The sequence below is a fragment of the Taurulus bubalis genome (assembly GCF_910589615.1).
Source record: "Taurulus bubalis genome assembly, chromosome: 7".
Lineage (NCBI taxonomy): Eukaryota > Metazoa > Chordata > Actinopteri > Perciformes > Cottidae > Taurulus > Taurulus bubalis.
In genome coordinates this window covers 13,675,273-13,695,489 of record NC_136595.1, presented here as the reverse complement: position 1 = coordinate 13,695,489, position 20,217 = coordinate 13,675,273, and the positions used below count along the sequence as shown (strand labels likewise).

Genomic DNA, 20,217 nt, shown 5'->3' with positions numbered 1-20,217 from the left:
GTCAACATTTAAATTGGTCTTATCCTTTTTTTTATACCTGACAAAATGAGGACATTAACGCCAGCCTAAACCCATTCTTAGTCTCAAATGTTAGCATGCCAACATGCTAAACTGCTAAAAAAATGCTTATATCTGCTCAACATCAGCATGTTAATATTGTCATTATGAGCATGAATGCATTCAGCTCACAGCACTGCTGTACATTAAAGCTTTTTGAGCTGCTAGCATGACTGCTAACTCGTCTTTGTCTCACTTTTCTCTCATTTTAGTTTTTTTTTCATGAAATACTGGACTTTCGCTCTAAAAATCTTTCAAAGGTTGCAGGGATCCACTGCTCTATAGTCATTCATTGATATACAGATATGCTTTTATTTTTGTATCCAAATCTTTGTTTGGGTTTTATTGAGGGCCTTACAAGTTAGGACCCATCTATATTTTTTGTTGATGATGATTAGTATACAATATTCTTTTTATAAATTGGACTTGTTGTTTTAACATGAGCTATTAATGAATTACAATAAACCTTTGTTATGTGTGTGAAATCTGTGGGGCAAGGCCTCATTTTGCATTTCTTCCACTCCCTACATATTGAAAAGGAGGATTTAAAGGTTGATGTCTCAATATCAGTGGGACACCCTTGTGTCTAAAAAAAAACAGGTGGGACTTCTTTCACTCAGATTTGACTGAGAGGCAGACTGGATCAATTTGAGCGGCAGGGGAAGAAGGGGAGGCACCAAGCCAGTGAGAGAGTGGTGACCTTCTGTCCCGGAGCTGAGGCCCGATAATCTCACATCAAAGTCTGAGCACCACAGAGACTTGACTGCGACTGGCCCTTGACTCTGTATAGTAAGAGAGATGTCTTCAATCAGACGAGTACTGCCTTCCTTTCAGATAAAACGTTTTACATTTTAAACAGTAAGATCAACCTGTGATGTTAGAGGCTAAATGAATTCAGATATACCCAAGTTTAAAAAAAACTTTCATCTCAATGATGCAGAAAGTGCATGGTACTAACACAGAACTAACACTTATTTTAAATTGATTAAGATTCTTTTTTTGATTTTCTTCTTTTTAATATATTTATGTTACAAAAACTAACATTTAGGATACAAATGAATTCGCTTCTGATGCAGACTAACATTTACTACGGGTAAAGAGGAGAAAGGAAACTGCACCTTATAGGCTTTTACTAAAAGCACTGCATTTAAATGTTTGCTTTTCACCTGCGATAAAATACATATTCAGATAATTTTCTTAAGCAAAAGTTGCAATACCACACAATAAAAATACTCTACTAGAAGGAAGTCCCACACTCAAAATGTATAATTTACATTTATGATGAACAACTATGATGATTCACGTAATGTTGGGTAGTCAATTGTAACTAAAGCTATTACAAAATGTAGGAGAAAAGCATTGTTTTCCTTTTTTGTGAACTTTTGTGAAATTCAGCATACTGACAATAATAATATATTTTTTGTAAACATAGGATGATTGTTAATAAGTTAATTAGTTATTAGTTATTGATATTGCATTGGTCAGACTAATAGCAAAAGCTAACTCATAAAAGCCATGTAATCGAACCCAGATTAATCAATTAGCATCATGTGCATTTTACAATTGAAACAGAGCTGAACCCATTGGGACAAGCTCGCTGTCACTCGAGAAAACCACCAGAAAATGCTTTAATTGTATTTGCGGCTCAGCAACTGTCCCGCCTCTCCGATGCTTTGATTGGTCACTTTCAAGAGTGCTTAAATTATCTGCGTCCTGATTGGCTGAGAGAGCTTTCTGTTTTGGTTGCCTGCCAGCAGCCGTCTGGAAGGGGAGGGGAGCCGTCTGCCTTCCGCTTCTGGGCTGGATTGACACACAATGAGGAGCAGAGGCTGGGGAGACGCTCCGAAAACGCCGCTGTAAATAAATACAACAATCACTGAGGCCAGAGAAACATGGAGAACCAGGTACAGTGGCTTTCGTGTCTCCTTGTGGAATATGAAATTTTCACGGAGAAAATGTCAGCAGGTCGCGCGCCGGCAGGGCAGGAACGAACCCTCTGTTCAGCTAGCCAGAAGAAGAAAAAATGCTCCTGCTGCTAATGAACTCGTAGTTGTTTGGCTCTGGAGCTATGCTAGCTGGGCAGTCATACATCGGTATTTACCGCTAGCTAGCGTCACACTACCACACCACTCAGCACCGCTGTGTAGCTGTAGCCACAACCAGGCACACAAAGAGATCCACACCTTGAGTGTATTCTGCTCTGCTGTGTCTGAAACGCACATGCACGTTGTTGAACGCCATGCAGACCGATTTGAGCCGAGGTTTTGCAGTAGCTAAGCTAAGCTAGTGCACCTATCAGGAGAGTGTCGGCCGTTTGCTAAAGGCTAAGGAGCCGCTACAAGGCGCCGGGGGAAAAGATTTGTCCTACCCAGGTTGGGCTGGAGAGGCGGGGTGGTGTCTCCTCTCCACTGCCAGCGGCCTGAAGCCTCACATGCGAGGCTAATGAAGCCAACAACGGCCATACAACTTCTGTAATATCTAAGATATCTGCCAACAGTTGGTGAATGTTTAAGGCTCACCACATTTTTATTGTAGACTGAAATGCATGCAGCATGTCGGAGAAGCTGACACATTCTGTGTGTGTGTGTGTGTGTGTGTGTGTGTGTGTGTGTGTGTGTGTGTGTGTGTGTGTGTGCGTGCGTGCGTGCGTGTGTGCAGACGTTTTACTTGAATCCAGTAATGATCACCACCCATGCACTGGTTGATCATTACGAAGAACCCAGAATATAAATCATAATGTTAAGAAATTGTTCCCTTTGCGTCTTCAAATGTAATAGTACTGCATGTATCAATTTGTCATCCCAAAAAGCTGCATCATTTATTTAGCAGAGAACAGATATGTGGGTAAACCAAATTGCATATCTGTCTACTGTGAGGGAGATATTGCTTCAAACTGGGTTACTCTCTAAATGCCTGAGGTCATTCAGGACTACGTTTCAGATGGTTAGGCCACACACACCCATGGAAAGTGGCTCAGCCACTTTGTTGGAGCTAGTCCCCATTCAGCCTTGGCCCCTTTGAAGTTTTAACTAGATCTGTGAGTGTTCATCCAGAGGAAGTCTGCTGCTACAAGTTATACAAACAGTGTAGTTGTACTTCTGTGATGAATGTTAACTATGTGAAAGATTTGCATTCTGTTTTTCATTCTTATTACTCAAATAGTACACAGTTGGTACACATAGCTAAACATAAAACCATTGAATACACCAGACAATTAAACCTACCTTCATGAAGACTGTAAAGTTTAGGTATTGATATGTTTTAGTGGTGTTGATTCAACTTTATGGTCATTTTAGAGGCTGTAGTTTGAGGTCTTATGGAATTGTTTTGCTTTGTAATTATAATGTTATAATGTTGTGAATCCTCATTGAGCATTATAGCTTAAATTAAGATATATTGCTGGGTCTTTTAATTAAGCTGCATTACTTTTAGAAAAGCCACATTAACCTGCAGTTGAGTGTCAGGTCCACAGTCAAGGGAGAGAATCAAGCTCAGTCCGTAAATGTTGTATTTGAATGTATTTATTGCACATTACAGTATAATGACACAGCCCAAGTGCTTCATGCGTGGACAAGGAAGCATTGTGACTTTGTTTGCAAATACTCAGAACTTTGATATTTTCTAGTTATGAGATCTGCATCATGAGCTCTGCCATTGGGATGACAGGATCAGTGACCGCGCAGATTTTTATAATCCCCACACACTCTTTCACTCAACCTATTTACAATTCTGACTTGTTTTCCTTGGGTGCTGCAGGCTCTTTGTGACTCCCCTGTGGCTCTCTGGGATTGACCATTTTCCAAAACAAGTAACTATTGTAAGGTTTGGTGTGATGATGAAGATTTTAGCTGGAACCTGCAGCTTCATCAAAACACAGCTGCTGTCACAATAGTCTGTGTGTCTCCTCCGGGGGAAACTTTCTGACTTCAAAACATTTTTTTAATTGTTTATTAGCTGGAAGAGATTAACATGGTCTCGAGGGGTGTTATTTACATGTCAGTTCATTGTTTTCATGGGAGCCAGTGTGTCTGCCAAAATGTGTATTTCCCCTCAATTGGAGTTCTGTGCTGAGGAAAGAGAGAGAACGAGAGCACGCACCATGTGAATGCTGGTGGCTTCGTGTTGACTGGTTTTGTTGCCAAAGAGGAAACCTTAATAAATGTGTTGACACAAGTAATCTCATCCGTCTGATGCTAGTAGAATGGGACGATTTGAAAAAACGTAATCACCGTGTTTCATATTTTGAGGCGGTGTACTGCAGTTCAGATTATGTCCATCTTCATCAAGGTTGTTTTCATCAAAGTCTTCATCTCCCCCCCCCCCCCAACCCCCCCCTCCTAACATTTCCTTCTGGGTTCCTAATGTTGTGATTATTAGTCGGCAGTGAGTTTTTTTTTACACTCGTGTTCTTCATATTTTCAGACAGTTTGACACAGCTCAGATTATTCATGTTTAGATCCATCGACATACTTTTCTGTTCTTGACTATATTTCTGCCAATGAGGTTATGTTTTCAGTTCAGTTTGTTGATGTGTTTGTCTGTTTGTCAGCAGGATTACAGAAAAACTATCAGCCCCATTTTCATGATACTTAGTGGAAGGGTATAGTATGGGTCAAGGAAGAATCCATAACATTTTGGAGCGGCTCTGAATCACAGGCTCTGAATCACATGCATTATTTTTTACTTATGGAAAAGGATTTGGCGGAGGTCTGTGCTCTCCCAGTGCCCCTCTAGTTTTAGTGGTTAATCAGTTGAAAATACATAGTTTAATGAATCTTTAAGTCATGAAATAACAAAAAAACAATTTTGTCTTTCTCTTCTAAAATGAGAGGTTTTGCTGCCTTTTTCTGTTTCTTTCACTATAGTTTGGGTTTTGAACTGTTGGTCAGGCAAAATAAACGTTTTTAAGACACCTTTTTAGTTCTAGGAAATTGCAATGTTTCACTTTATTCTGGCCTCTAATAGACAATCAAAACATTCTGTTGTTGCAACTAAAGATTTTTCTATTAATTGAGAAATTTGTAAATTATTTTCTTGATTAACTGATCAATTGTTTTTTTTCTACAATATGTCAAAACATGGGGGAAAATGCCTGGTATGATATCCTCAAGCCCAAGTGGCTGTCTTTTAAATATCTGGCATGGTCCGACAAACAGTCCAAAACACAAATATTATGTCAATAAGTTTACAAGTCACATACATCAAAGAAAATCAGCAGAAACTTACATTTGAGAAGTTAAAACTAGTGAATGTTTGATATTTTTTGGTTAAAAAGCTCTTTTAATCAATTATGGAAATAGATTCTGTTTTAATTAGTCTGTCAACCAGTTAATCTATTAATCAACTCGGCTCTACTTTTCTCAGCCTCGGGCTCTTAATTTTCAAATGAATGGGAGAAATATACTGTTGTTTTTTTCCATACTCTTCGTTTATTGTTCCCTTTTAATTTCTAATAGAATGTCATCATCTTCCTCTTTGGCCCGTCATCATCTTGGTTTTTAGGTTGCCCTAAATCTTGATTTGGTGGAGTTGTCTGGGGGTAGAGGGGGGTTGTTGATGATTGGAGGGACTCCACGGCTGCTCACTGTGGGTGTGGTGGAGTCTGGAGTTTAAGGGCATTACTGCCACAGAATGGCTGGGCAGAGTGCCAGGCAGGGGAGGTGTGTGTGTGTGTGTGTGAGTGAATGTTGGCCAGGGAGTGCCAGACTAGCTCATCTCAATCCCGTCCCCTCTAATCCCCCCACTCAGTCCCAGCTCACGAGCTGCTCTGTGCTGTGGCCAAATCCACACATTCTTCAGTCCTCCCCTGGACATAAAGTAGCTTTCTGTCCCCTCTCGTCCTTCCCACCCACCTCCCCGTTCCCCTCTGCACTCCCATCTCCATGGCCTCTTCTCTTGCTATGCCAATCCCCACCAGCACAGTGTCATTTACTTGTCCCGTCGCTGTCATTGTTCTCGGCAGAGAGGTAGCCCAAAAATGTGCCCCTCCTCTGGACAAACCTTTAGAGATCTGTCGGCTCGGGCAGCTAATCAGTCCCATTCCACGGGGGGCGTCCCAACACTTGTCCAGCTTTGTGTTTGTCCACACCAAGTGTTCAGCCTCTCCTCTTGAGGTAAAGTCCACATACTCCAAAATAGAGATTCAGAGGTTTTCGTTCAAGGTGGAATCAGAAACCAATGAATAATGTCCCCATGTTATAATCTCAATGGCAGCTTTGCTTAGATTTGTAATTTTGGGCTATACAATTGACTTGATTTATAATATGTGTTATTTGCCACCCTAGACAATGAAACATGGAGGAAAAAACAACTACAATTCAGGCTACTTGTTTTTTTGTCTCTATTTTTACATTTCCTTTGCTATATGAATGCTTCAACTTTAGTTATATATCGTCATATACGTACAGATACATAGATTAAATAAATATATTTTTTCTGACAGTTCTACGCACTGAGGTAAAGCCAGCCTTAGAATACATCATGTGATATCTCATGCAAATGTTAGACGGAAAAGAAAAGCATACATGCACATGTAAATCTTTATAATATGATAAAGTAAGGAATCCACATGCAGTTTAAAGTCTAACCAGACAAAGAAGAAGAAAACAACTCTTTATTTGACTTCTCACTGCAATATGTATATCAGTTTCTTGTTCTGAATAACTTTGCCCATCTATTTTTGGCTTATGAATATTTCCCACATCTACAGGGCTAGTATAGTGATAGACAGTATTTGACTCATTTGTCTTTTTTCAGTGCACAGTGCAGGTGAAGCTGGAGTTGGGCCACAGAGCCCAGTTAAGGAAGAAAGTGACATCAGAAGGCTTCACCCACGACTGGATGGTGTTTGTCCGAGGGCCAGAGACCGGCGACATCCAGCACTTTGTAGAGAAGGTTGTCTTCCGCCTGCACGAGAGCTTCCCCAAACCCAAGAGAGGTAAGACAGACTGATAACACGTTTATTTACTCGTACTCAAAGATAATCAATTGTTTTAGAAGCCGCATTGTATGACAGTAAGTCATAAATCCAGCATGGGATCTTCCAAAAACTGATTAGGAATTAATTTCACTTAAGTTGAAATGATGAACACAGAAATAAACAGAAGAGCGTTCTGAATATAAACCTGGAGGGAGGTTAAATGGTTAAAGACAAAAAATGTTTCAGGATTCTAGCAGGTGCAATGACGTTCTTGGTTTTCAAATTGAACTCTGTTTATGTGATCATTCACAGAGGTCAAAGGGAGGGCATCCAATACGGACACGGCCTCCACAAATAGTGCTACTGGATCTAATGGTGCAGGGAAATAATCCATTTGTAATTTGTCTCTTGACATTTCTGTCTCTTTAATAAATTGGTGCACTCACTGTTCACCTTGTAAATGCCCAAATGTCTGCCAAGTTGGAACTTAGATGCTGTGTGACAATGTTTTGTGTTTAATCGTCCTTTTTAAAAGAAATCTTGGAGGACTTGACTGGACAAACATATCAATATTGTGGCAAATGTTGCTGTTTTCAATCTGTTCATCACATTGAATTCATGTTTGTATAAAGTTTGCTCAGCCTGTTCTCTGAGTTAATAGATGTGTACCCCCATTAACACATGTCTCTGGATAAGAGTTTTGTGAGTAATGTACTTTCTGCCGTTGCTTTTTTGTCTGCAGTATGCAAGGAGCCTCCATACAAGGTGGAGGAGTCGGGCTACGCAGGCTTCCTCATGCCTATTGAGGTTTACTTCAAAAACAAGGTGAGAGCCGTTGAACAATGATAGTAAACTGCGTAGTTGCTGTATTTATAGAAAAGATATTTAGGCTGTGGGGAAAAACTAGAACGCATTATTTAGGCTTCAACATGGTTTGAGTTGTGTAAACAGTATGTTTACATGTTGTGGGAGTCTTTACAAATAATGTTGATATCGTACTTGTGAACTTCACTGAAATATTTACAGACTGAAGCCACTCTGTTGTTTTTTAAAAAGAGGAAAACAGGTTTTTCCAGTAGAAATGTAGCCGTGTTAATTACATTACATGAAACCGGTTGTTCCTATTCACGTTTTTAAAAATCAGGTTGTGGTCCAAAACCAAGAATATGATTACTGTAAGGGCATGTAGATTGTTTTACTGCAACGCAATGATGGTTTAAAACTCTTGTTTGATAATTATTTGTGAATGGCGTCACTTTGAACACACTCTCCAGTAGGAGTTCTTAAAGCACTCGGTCGATCAGAAAGCATGATTGTGTTTGTAAAACGTTTATGAAAGGGACATTTCTCTGTGAGTGAGAGAAATAAAACAAGCACACACTATTCTACCATCAACCATTAAAATGAATGATGAAAGAAAGAAAAACCTGCTTTGCTCTCATTATAAGATGAGGACGATGTTTTAAGAGGTATGTGCACATGAGTGCACCATCGTCTCCTGCAGCTCTTTGTAATATTAAACCTCTGGACTGCACCCACAAATGTTACATCATCCTCTTATGTGCCGTTACCTTATGCATTATAGATCCTTGTGTCAAGAAGATTAAGAAAATACTTTAAAGGCAAACAAGATGAATGTAAATATCAGTAGCCAATAATCCATCTGAATTTACCAGAAGACAATTTTGTTTATAAAATCTCTCAAGTGTGTCTTAATGCATTTTCCGTGTCTATAATTGTCCACTTCTCTACAGCGTCTCTCAGGAATGTTTGTTGATTCTTATCAGTCATCTCAGTTTGCTTTATTGACCACCTGGGTGATGATTCATTCCTTCCGTGTTTTTCTTTTGTTGTGAAATATGACCGTGTAATACAAATAGGTTTATGTCCCACGTGCTGTGAAAGGAAATATAAAAATGTTTTTTTTTTTTTTATCATATTGTCTTCCTTTAGGAGGAGCCAAAAAAAGTGTGTTTCAACTACGACTTATTCCTCAACTTGGAGGGCAACCCACCAGTCAACCACCTGCGCTGTGAGAAGCTCACCTTTAACAACCCCACCAAAGAATTCAGGAGAAAGCTGATCAAAGCTGGCGGGGTGAGGCTAACTGACACACAGGCTGGTTCACTGGACTGATGGCTAAATGATCGACTAGAATCAATAGCAGATGCTATAGTTGTCAATAGTACTTAATTAGCAACTACCACATGATGTATTATATCATACGCTGTGAAGTATGAGCTGCTGATGCTTCTGGAAGTGTTTTATCCTCAATGCAAAGTATCTGCAGTGCTTTTAAAGTCAAACATTTCAGTTTCCTCAAAAATGGCCTTTGAAGGTATTCAAAAGTTTCATTGACAGTTGGTCGTAATGTAAGTTATAAACCGTTTTTCAAATCTGATTATGGGTCATTGGGAGAGGTTATACACCGTACACCTAAAAAAAAAGGTCAGCTCTAGCAAAAACTGAAATGAACAAGTTATGCTGCGGTCACACCTTTACTCGCGTGAGTTTACTCGCGTGAGTTTACTCGCGTGAGTTTACTCGCGTGAGTTTACTCGCGTGACTATTTGTGGTTATTCGCGTCATTTCCGGAAAGGGGATGTGGCTTATCTGTGTGGAATAAGTTATAATTCTGCCAGTCACCACTATTTCGGCTTTGTACGTGTTGTGGAAGTCCCACAAACATCGGACCATCAGACACTCTCGTGTCTGGGTTCATAATATTATCCGTAGCCGCACACAGCTCTGTGGATTTCACTTCTAGCGCTACTAGAGGCTGAACAGTAACCAGTTTGATTCAACAACGGCAGGACGTCAGTGATGACGCGCGGAGCATCTCAACACTGATTGGCTTTCGCAACACAGCGTCACGCAAACTTCTGAGGCAAATTTTTGGCACCGCGGAAATTCGCCTCATTCGGATCCATTCGCGTCTGTGCATTGACTTTGCATGTAATCTACTTGTGCGAAAAATGTGCTGCGCTTTTGTTGTGAACACAGCATTACTGTGAGAACTTTGACTGGTTTCAGTTTTTTATACTGATGCCGCTATATGACCTACATTAGTAAACAAGTCTATCAGCGAGAAGATTGGCCATTTCTATAGAGTTATTCTTGATGCTTGTCATCGCTGCCACCGGGTCGGTTTCTGCGAAATCAGATGAAAATATGCAGGTTTGCAGAAACCCCTTCAGCCAGCCAGCAGCGACCAGCCCGCATCAGACAGACACAGATTTGGCTTCGCTACAGCCTTCGACCTGCTGTCGGAAGCTCGGATTGGTTAATCCATCATAAGATATTACTGTTATTCACTGGGGAAAAATGTGATATGATTATTGGATATTCATAATACTTTCATACGCAAATCTCGAATTTAACTTTGTGGATCCTGTAGAAAGCCTGTCAATGTTACGTCACAGAAACTCTCCTGCACAATGTAACAATCGTATAGCTTCATGTTATGGCATACATTTTTTGGTTATTACAACTTTGCTTATATTTAAGAATGTACAGTGTATATACACTGTATATGATCTACACAGAAGTTCCATAACAGTCTCATCTCTTTAATTTCAGGTATTGGTGGTTCCAGAGGGGGCTGAAGCCGTGTCGAGGCCGAGTCCAGACTATCCGATGCTCCCCACCATCCCCCTCTCTGCCTTCTCAGACCCCAAGAAGACCAAGACCTCTCATGTGTCAAAGGTTGGTTGAATTGTCAACAAGTAAATACCATCTTAGTTATCTCAGTAGCTTAGTACTTTCAGCTTGCTCATTCATTTTGAGTATTTAGCCAGAAAGTGTCACATTGATCATTCCACTCAATTTCTATTGACATTTAATGAAGGATAGAGGGGCAAATGTCTAAATGAACGGGGAAAGCCATTGAAACGGTCTTGACGTCACACATACTCAGGCTTCTAATCATAGCTAGCTGTTTTTGAGCATCTGTATGCAGAGTAACTCTGCCAGCTTATCTGCCACGAGACGGACATCTAGCGGGAGAAAACAGGAAACTGATCCCTTTACATTTTCCATTGTTGCCCCCGTTTTGGTATCAAGCTTTCAGAGACAAGTACAGTGGTTGTTTATTTGTCAGTCCAGCTTTAAGGCTGACAGCACCAGTTGTCTGTTAGTCGGTCTGCCACTTTGGATCCCGACAGAAATATCTCAACAACTATCGGATTGGTTTCTATTCAATTTGTGTCTGTCTCAATCCCCAAATGATTAGTCCTACAGACTTTGCCTTTAGCACAACCATACGGTTGACATTTTGATGGTTTATGAGCAAAAACAAATTACATTCCCATCAGCCTCAGCTTACTTTGTGTTTTGTGCTAATTAGCAAATGTTAGCATGCTAGCACACTAAACAAAGATGGTGAACATGATAAACATACTATTAATAAACTCAGCATTTAGCTCAAAGCACCACTCTGCCCAAGTACAGTCTCACAGAGCTGCTCACATAGCTGTAGACTCAACTGTATTCTTGTGATTGTGTAGAGAAGAAGATTTTTTTAAGACTGATTACTGAGAGAATAGTTTTGGCTCAAGTTCACACTGACCAAATTGCTTAGTTTGACATCTCTTTAACAGTAAATAATGTGATTACAGCGCAGACAAGACAGGCAAGACCTTGACGAGGTGTTTGTGCTGCTGAGTCTGTTTCCTTTTAGGAGACCTTTGGCTGAGTGCTTGAAGAGTAAATTGTCGATGACAGTGCTTTTTTGTTTTCTCTCACCAGGAACCAAGCAAAGAGGGGAGTGGTGGCAGCAGCAAAGGACCCAAACCGCACAAAGTGACCAAGGAGCACCGTGAACGGCCCCGAAAAGACTCTGAAAGCAAAGCCACATCGAAAGGAGACAACGACAAAGACGGAAGCAGCAAGAGTGCCCGCGATCCTTCCTCTTCCTCATCCTCATCGTCAAAAAAACCGTCAGAGCTCAAAGTGAAAGATGAAGTTAAGGTCGTACCCAAGGCTGCCTTCAAGGAGCCTAAACTCACCCTGAAGGAGTCGTCAAAGATGGAGGGCATGTCCCCTAAAGGAGGGGGGGCTGGGAGTGGAGGGGGGACTGGGAGTGGAGGCGGTGGTGGTGGTGGAGGAGGCGGTGGTGGTGGTGGAGGAGGAGGAGGAGGTGGAGGTGGGGGAGGAGGCGGTGGAGGGCCTGCAGAATCTAAAGTTCCAGGGAAGCGACCCTCCACTGTCGAGTCTCCCAAACCAAGCGCTAAGAAGCAGAAGAAGGGCAGCTCAGAGGGGCCGAAGGGGCCGAGTGGCGGGGCCTTCACAGGAACTTCGCCTCGTGTCTCCTCCTCGTCTGCAGCCAGCCAACCGTACGCAGAGAAGAAACCTCCCAAGGAAAAAGGTCGCTGGGCCAAAGGCAAAAACGACACGCAAGAGCCAAAGGAGCCCAAGAAACTTCCAGAGTCGGAAGAATCGAATTCAGAGGATGAAGCATCGTCCAAGTCAGAGGTACGTCAGCTTCCTAGGAGTGCTTTTAGGAAAGGATTGTATGGTCATACATTATATTTAAAAATTAGGGCTGCAACTCAAGATTATTATCGACAAACGTTTCTTATATTCTTGTTTCATCAATTAATCCCTTGTCAGAAAATAGTGAAACGTCTGTTAAAATTTCTGAAAGCCCAATATGACATCTGTGGAGGGAAAATGTTTTATAATAATGCGTAATATTAAGTATTGTTTTTAGATTGTTTTATGCGTAAAGTACCACTGTAAAAATAATTTAACATCACCAGCCCAACGAGAGATTAGAAGGGAACATCGAATGTAGAAAGACAAAGAAAAGCTGCATTTTTGTATGTAACTATTAAAATATTTGTAGGTCCAGTCTGTCAGTTGATTAATTAATTGGATTAATTAATTAATTAATCAACCGAGTATCAGCATGTATAGTATTTCTGTACATGCTGATACATCATTTATATTTTTAACTTAATCCATAAAAAGAAGAGATTAGACCTAGTTTTTCCATAATCTTTGAACCTGAAAGTCTCTTTTTTGTCCCATTTCTTTCATCTGTTGTTTTCCTTCTCATCATTATCTTCTTTTGATCTCTTACAGCAGTCGGCGCCTTCCAGTCCTTCCAACTCCAGTTCTAGCTCTGACTCAAGTTCAGATTCAGACTTTGAGCCGGGTCAGAAACAAGGGCAAGGTAGAGAGTCCATTCACTTTGTTACGTTGCAGAGATGAGATGTTAAAGAGTTGTCTGAAGTTAACAGGTTGATGTAAGTTGTTTGACAGTGTGTGCTTCTGTCATCCTCTTCCAGGACCCCTTCGATCGATGGTGGAGGAGATCCAGTCGGAAGAGTCAGATGATGACGACAGCAGCTCAGAGGAAGAGACGCCCATCAAGACCAACCCCCCCAATCGCGACTCTCGGTCAGTCTCCCTGAAGGCTTCTTTACATTTTTGGTCGTCAATCAAAAACAGTGCTTTGGAGGAAAAAAAACAGTGCTTTGTCGCATTGTGAGACAAGTTCAACCCTGACCTGTTTAAACACAGTCACCTCAAGCCCATTTTGCACTTTTTTTCCTTACCTGTAACGGAGTCAGCACTTTTCAATTTACTTTTAATTTTTTATGCATAGAAGTGGCAGTGTCTACGTTTTCAAAAACACAAGACCGCCACACTAGTTTGTGACATTTCTATGGCCAAGCCTTCATTCAAAACCACAAGGGACATTTCTAAGTTTCAATCAAATTAGCTTAAGCAATTGAATGTGCTTTTCCATCTCGAAACATCTGGTGGCACTAATTCTCCAGCACCATGCCATAAGACCATTGCAGACGAAGAGGGTGCAACGAGATGGCGTAATTGAAAGAGCATCAGTCAACCCTGAAACAAACAAAAAAGGATATGAAAAGCCTGATGAATATATGACATGTTTATTTTGCACATTCAATTTATTGTATAAGGGCTTTACAATCTGTATGACATCCTCTGTCCCGGGACCCTCATATTGGCACAGAAAAAACTCTACAAACAAAAAAACCTAAATGGGGAGAAAAAGGGAAGAACCCTCGGGGAGAGCAACAGGACGATCCCTCTCTACTTTTCAGTGTTTCAGCCACATACTTCATCTAGATCATGACTATTGCATTTCGCTTTTATTGATACATCAATTTTCCACCTTAGGCAAGTATAAAACGTTTTTTGTGATATTGAAACTTTTTTTTTTCTCAGAATTTTCTTGCGTTTCCACTTGAGCAAATTGAAAACGATCATAAAAGCAGGTGGATGGAACTTTCTGCTTGCATCTGTATTTTTTTCTATTTAGAGTAAAACAAATTTGCGACAGTTCAACTGGCTTTATCACACAGTCTGACTTTACTAACAACTGATATCATACAGAATACCTATTTACACAGTGTGACAAGCAGTGAACCTGTAAGCTCGTTCTGTCTCTACCGCTCCTGTTTTTTGTCTCCTCTCAATATTGTTTACTCCTGCTGGTTTATAAATGACATGTCTGTTAATCTGTTGTCCCCTTCACCAAATGATAACAGGCTCTATGTTAGCAGCAATCTTAAGTACAATGCTAAGCAGCATGACAATATGATCTGTCTCTCAGTTTGTGTTTAATTGACCTCTGACCTCACCCTGTCAGACTCAGCCTGGACAGCGAGAGCGACAGCAGTGATGGCTCGCACAGTCTCAGTCGAGACCCCGTCCCGCCTCCACTGAAACACAACTCCTCCAATAACAAAGTGAGTCACACAGACCTCATTTTTCTGCCTGCTTTCATTTTTATTGACTGGGAGAGAAATGGTTTGAGAACATGAACATGTGCAGTTTTTAAATATGACTAATTTGTGTGTTTTGAGTAAAGGTAAAACATTACAAGACATTTGTTTAAACGAAGAACACTCATTTTGAATTGTATATTGTTATTTCTCATAAAAAGCCTAAAGACATTTCTCACATTGTTTCAGTCATTGGTGTGTCGGATGGTCTCATGGTCTCACATCACTGTCTATCTCTCTTCTTTGTCTTCCTCTGTCCTTTCCTTTTTCCTTGCTCTCCTTTTCTGCAGGTTTCAGGCAGAAAGAGTCCAGATTCCTCGTTTCGCTCGGAGAAGGTGTTGAAGAAGGGATACGACAAGGTAGGAAGGGTAAATCAAACTTTTTTTTTATGCTTTACATCACATACACACACACATGCAGCATTTTGTCCACAATAAGTGCATTAATTAATTCAAGATGGAGTATTAGACAGGGAATTGATCCAGATGTGCAGACGTACTCTGGCCTATCAACCCTTGAAAATAAATCTTCTTGAATTCTTGAAGTGGCTGATCCTCTTATCACTCTCCATTAAATCATATGGAGGACAAAAAAAGTTAATTCCTACAGACATTTAAATTAAAGGAAGAGGTATACTTCATAACATTAATAAATGCACCATAAACACCCCCCCCCTCCCCTTTGTTCTGTATTTATTGCTAGATTCACTATTTTGCAGCAAAATGCAACAATGATCTTCTTTTCAGTCATACAGACTGGCAGTCAAAAAAGCAAGCTTTCTGTGCCTCCTGAGATTACAGTCAGGTATTACAGAACCAGCTAACAGTCCTTTTATCCTCAATTTTTCTCTAATGATTTCCAATCCAAAATAATAATTTCCCACTTTACTCAGAGGGTTTGGTGTCCTGAGTATCTGGTCAGCAAAGAGATTAAATTAGATTAAGATTAGAGCAGATAGATCTTTTTTTAAATGTGTAACAACAAATAATAAGTAAGCAAAACAAGAATAATGTAACAGTACACCTATATAGCAAATTCTAAGTAAACTAAATATTAATACAAGTAGGACATGCAATGGGTCAGACAGATACAGTCTCCCCATGTTCATACAGAAGTTTAGATTTCAGTTCAAATGTAACCGCTCTATGACTCTTTCATCTTTAGTACTGACCATGTTCTTTGTAAACTCTGCAGGCTTACACAGAAGAACTGGTGGACCTCCATCGCCGACTGATGGCGTTAAGGGAGCGTAACGTCCTACAGCAGGTGTGTGTTCATGCCTCTGTTTTTGCTTGTTTCTGTCATATAATGAACATTATGTCTTTCAAAATGATTAATACTGTCTGGAAAATGTAATGGCACCAACTATTTAATCAATTTGATATGAATATAAAACAACTGGAAAAAATGTAATATTGTGATCTGGTGAAAAGTATATTAGGCAGTAATATCCAGACAGCATACTTTTGGGATTGTTGTGACAGTGGATTGTGTTAGTAGAAGGCTGTTTAATGTGTGTTTTGTGGAGTTGCAGTCAGCAAACACTCACTGCTGATAGTTAGGAGGCTCATCCTCTGAACTTCTGAAGACTGATCTTTTTTTCTTAGTCTGTTCAGCCTCACACACAACATGCATGGAGCACACACTTTGGCAGCTGTGGTATACAGTACAAACACACGCACGCATGGTTGGTGTGGAACAACCTTCAAAACATTTGCTACAACTAACTGTTTTGTGAACATACAATTGAATTTCAGTTTCCTAATGAAAGAAAAGGTTTAATCATAAATTATTTGACAGATATAATATCAGCAGATCAGATTTTTATAAAAGAGAAAGTAGCTTGCGATAGGTATATCTCTATTTGTTGCTGCTGGGAAGTACTGACGGAAATATGTGCTTTGATGGTAATGATGATTAATTCTGGGCTTCATCTTGCCTCCTGGTTTTCTTTCATACTTGATCAAAGTGCATTCGGTGTGTTATTTAAATGGTGATAGAACTTGTTGAACCATGTAAGTGTTTTTTTTTTAATATATATTGTTAATGTGACCTGAAGAACAAAATAATTATGGTAAATGTTAATAGATCACTCCTCTCTCAGATTGTGAACCTGATTGAAGAGACGGGCCACTTCAACGTGACCAACACCACCTTTGACTTTGACCTCTTTTCACTGGACGAGTCCACCGTCCGCAAACTACAGAGTTACCTGGAGGCGACGGCCACGTGACAGGAAGTGGACACCGGCGTGGGGAAACCGGCCTGTGGATTGCGACGGCGGAGGTAGACTCGCCACCATGTCCCCCCCTTTTTAAGTAGGGGACAAGAAGCCACATCATGTCACAGCTGTTTCACAGGCCTGACTGAACCATGGAACAACTACTAGACAAACGGAATCACACGAACAAACACAAGCACACATGAAGACACACCGCCTTCACGTGACACTGGGGAGGAATCTGAAGGAGGTGGTTGAGGAAGTGTGGAAGGGAGGGTGGAGAAGGAGCAGCGTGGCTGATCTCAGTCTACAGTCAGGATTTTCACTACACATGTCTTTTTTTTTTTAGTCTGTGCAGAGCTGTGGTATGCACCCCACACTCCTCCTTCACCCTCCTGCACTCCTTCCTTTGCAAACCCAATACTTCCCCTCCTCCTCTTCCTCCCCCTTCACACGAACACTCCTTACTCGGCAGAACACTTCAGTCCCCTTCCCCCTGTTGTCAGCTGGAGCTCATTTCTCTCCCGACATACTCTTTGATTCGTGTGTGTGTGTGTGTGTGTGTGTGTGTGTGTGTGTGTGTGTGTGTGTGTGTGTGTGTGTGTGTGTGTGTGTGTGTGTGTGTGTGCATGCGAGCGCTGCTGAAGTTTAAGAGATGTTATCTTTGTGGGTACCGACTTCTCTTTGTGTGTGAAGCTCGAGCACAAGCGACAGCTGGTTTCCCTCCTTCACACACACACAACAAACAGATATTGATTCAGGTAATTATTTACTTTATTCCCCTATTTATAAGCAGGTTATAACATTAAAAAAAAGGTTCATATAACACACTATAATGTAGTGATAAGCAAACGTAAGTATACTACCAACCTCCTACGTTCAGGTTTATAAACTGATGATAAAACAATGTAGTAACAAACAAATGACAATTGTTCTACCTTTTAATAAACACTTCAAATGGCCTTACATGTGCCTAACACCACATTACATTGTGCTATAAGCCCCCTTTTAAATATTTACAGTGCTTATGAATGCTAAATAGAGGGAGGGATTAAAGTAAAAAGGTAACTAAATTCGTACTTGTTTGTCTCCCAGATCCTTGCACTTAAAGCCTCGGACATACTTACCGTGGACAGCTGTACATGAAGACGCTGAGACTGTGCTGTGTGTGTGAGAGACTCTGTTTTGGATGAGGTTTCTCTGTTGTCTGAACATTGAGTTTTCCTTCTACTTCCTCGCACTGAAAGCTGAGCCCTGACCTCCTACCAACTGCCCCCCACCCCTCCCCACCCCTCTCACTCCATCCCTCCTCCTCCCTTTTTCTCATATTGGCGTGCATGAAAGGGCTCGACTGCTCGCGGCCAGAGCAGTGGAGGATCACTCCTGAATTGCCTTCAAAGTGGTGGGGAGGGGGGTTTAAAAAGCCGTGAAAAAGTAGCCATACTTGTCTCCCAGAATCCCAAAATAAGGAGGAAGAAAAAAAATAGGGGCCACGCTTTTTTACATTTTATTTTTCTACAAGTGCATTTTGTGTATTTATTCCCAGACTGCGGTTAAGAAAACCTGTGAGCTATGAATGTAAATCGCTTTTACTTTTCTACGGCTAGCAACAGCCCCACTCTAGTGCCTTTTTCTGCGACTTGCAGTGTGAGGGGGGGTGTGCACTTTGTTAGCCATGGTCACACAGATTGAAATCCCCCCCCCCCCCCCCCCCCCCCAAACTCCCCTTGGGGAAACAAGTGTTATATAGGTGTTATAAAAGGATGCCTGAATATCCAGTATTGTCTTAATGGCGCCCTTCCCTGCTTCTCTTTTTCCAGTGTCTCTGTAGGCTGTTGTCATTTTATCAGTGATTTTCTTTCTTTCTTTTTTTTAATTAAGCCCTGTAGAAGTTTTAAGACCACTATGTTCCCCTGATCATGGCCTTTTTTTATGTTCTTGCTTTGTGAGATTAGTTTCAGTGTTTTAAAGAGGATGCGTCAGGTGACTGGTAGTTACTCACATTAATTATCTCTAGCAACAGTTGCTTCAGCTGTTGTGTGTTTCGTGAGACGTTTGTTGTTGAATAGGGTCGACGATCCCTCGTCAAGTGGTTTGAAGTATTTTAACTAATGTTGAAGCATTTGATACCAAGTAACCAGGCGCTTGAAGAGCAGACAACTAAGCTCAAGAAAACCCACCTTGTGTTTTCTTCCCCTGAATATCTGAACGGTATCTCTCGGGGGGCCTGCATCAAGAAGCAAGATCAGTGGGTTTCACTGATCACTTTCACCCAGACTGACGATCCCATAAAGCTGCCTCACTTTAACCAGTTCAGACCACTAACCCTTTGAGAGGATTACATCAAAACCTGTAAACGATCAGTCGTAATGAGCACAACGGTCAACCTGTTACACACACAGGTAGACTCACTTAGCTTTACATGCTAATTATATCAGACGTTTAAGATATCTTTGGAGCACAGCTTTTAATTCGTAATCTTTTATTGGATATATGAGCAGATTCCCACAGTGCTTCTAGCATGAAGCACAAAGCAAGTTAGCGCTAGTTATGAATGTTGATTAACATTTTCAGTTGCGTATAATTAGACTGAAGTTCTTTTATTGGTACAGAGTAGTCTATTTTGCATAAATTATCAATTTACTCAGAAGATACAAGGACAACACAGCGTTTCTGTTGAGGCAAAGTGATGACCGTGAATAAAAATAAATAACCGCTAAAATCATCTTTATTAGAAAATAATATCCACACACTGATAATGAATTACTAGTAGATTAAATATACATATTGAGGCCAATATTTTTAACATTGAGACACATCAGAGTACATTATCAGTCACCACTTTCCAAAGGAAATAGATGCTGACTGCTTAAACCCATGGTTAGGTTATTTTATCTGGAAAGTCAGTGTTAAGCTTAAGTATTGTTGCCTTGGTTGCATGTAGTTTAATATACCTTTTAGAGCAATTTAACTGCAATTAAACTAACCGGCTCTATATGTCCAAATGTTTGACCTCGTTCAAATGTATACTTGTCACGCCCCTTTTAATGTAAACAAACTCCTCCCCACTTTGGCTAATTGTGAGTTCACAGAGCCACGAGCCGGCTTGTTGAGACCGGTTTCCAGGATCACCAGTGTTGTGAAGCCAGAAAACCCCAAAGAAAGCCAGAATGAGGTGAACTTGCTTCTTGATTCAGGCCCCTGTTGTGTTAGTTCCTGTGGCCCCTTTAGGCCACACACACACACACACACAC

The 20,217-nt window shown here is 40.8% G+C and overlaps 1 protein-coding gene across 1 annotated transcript; it reads left to right on the top strand.

Moving 5' to 3' along the window:
• Positions 1-6,816: 6,816 nt before the first annotated feature.
• mllt1a (MLLT1 super elongation complex subunit a) lies at positions 6,817-16,975 on the top strand (the record flags this gene model as incomplete). Its single annotated transcript, XM_079221572.1, has 12 exons — positions 6,817-6,994; positions 7,719-7,801; positions 8,930-9,073; positions 10,556-10,681; positions 11,723-12,065; positions 12,165-12,448; positions 13,064-13,151; positions 13,267-13,378; positions 14,607-14,706; positions 15,033-15,101; positions 15,937-16,008; positions 16,847-16,975. The coding sequence occupies exons 1-12, from the start codon at positions 6,898-6,900 to the stop codon at positions 16,973-16,975; spliced, it is 1,647 nt and encodes a 548-aa protein (XP_079077698.1). The 5' UTR covers positions 6,817-6,897.
• Positions 16,976-20,217: the final 3,242 nt, after the last annotated feature.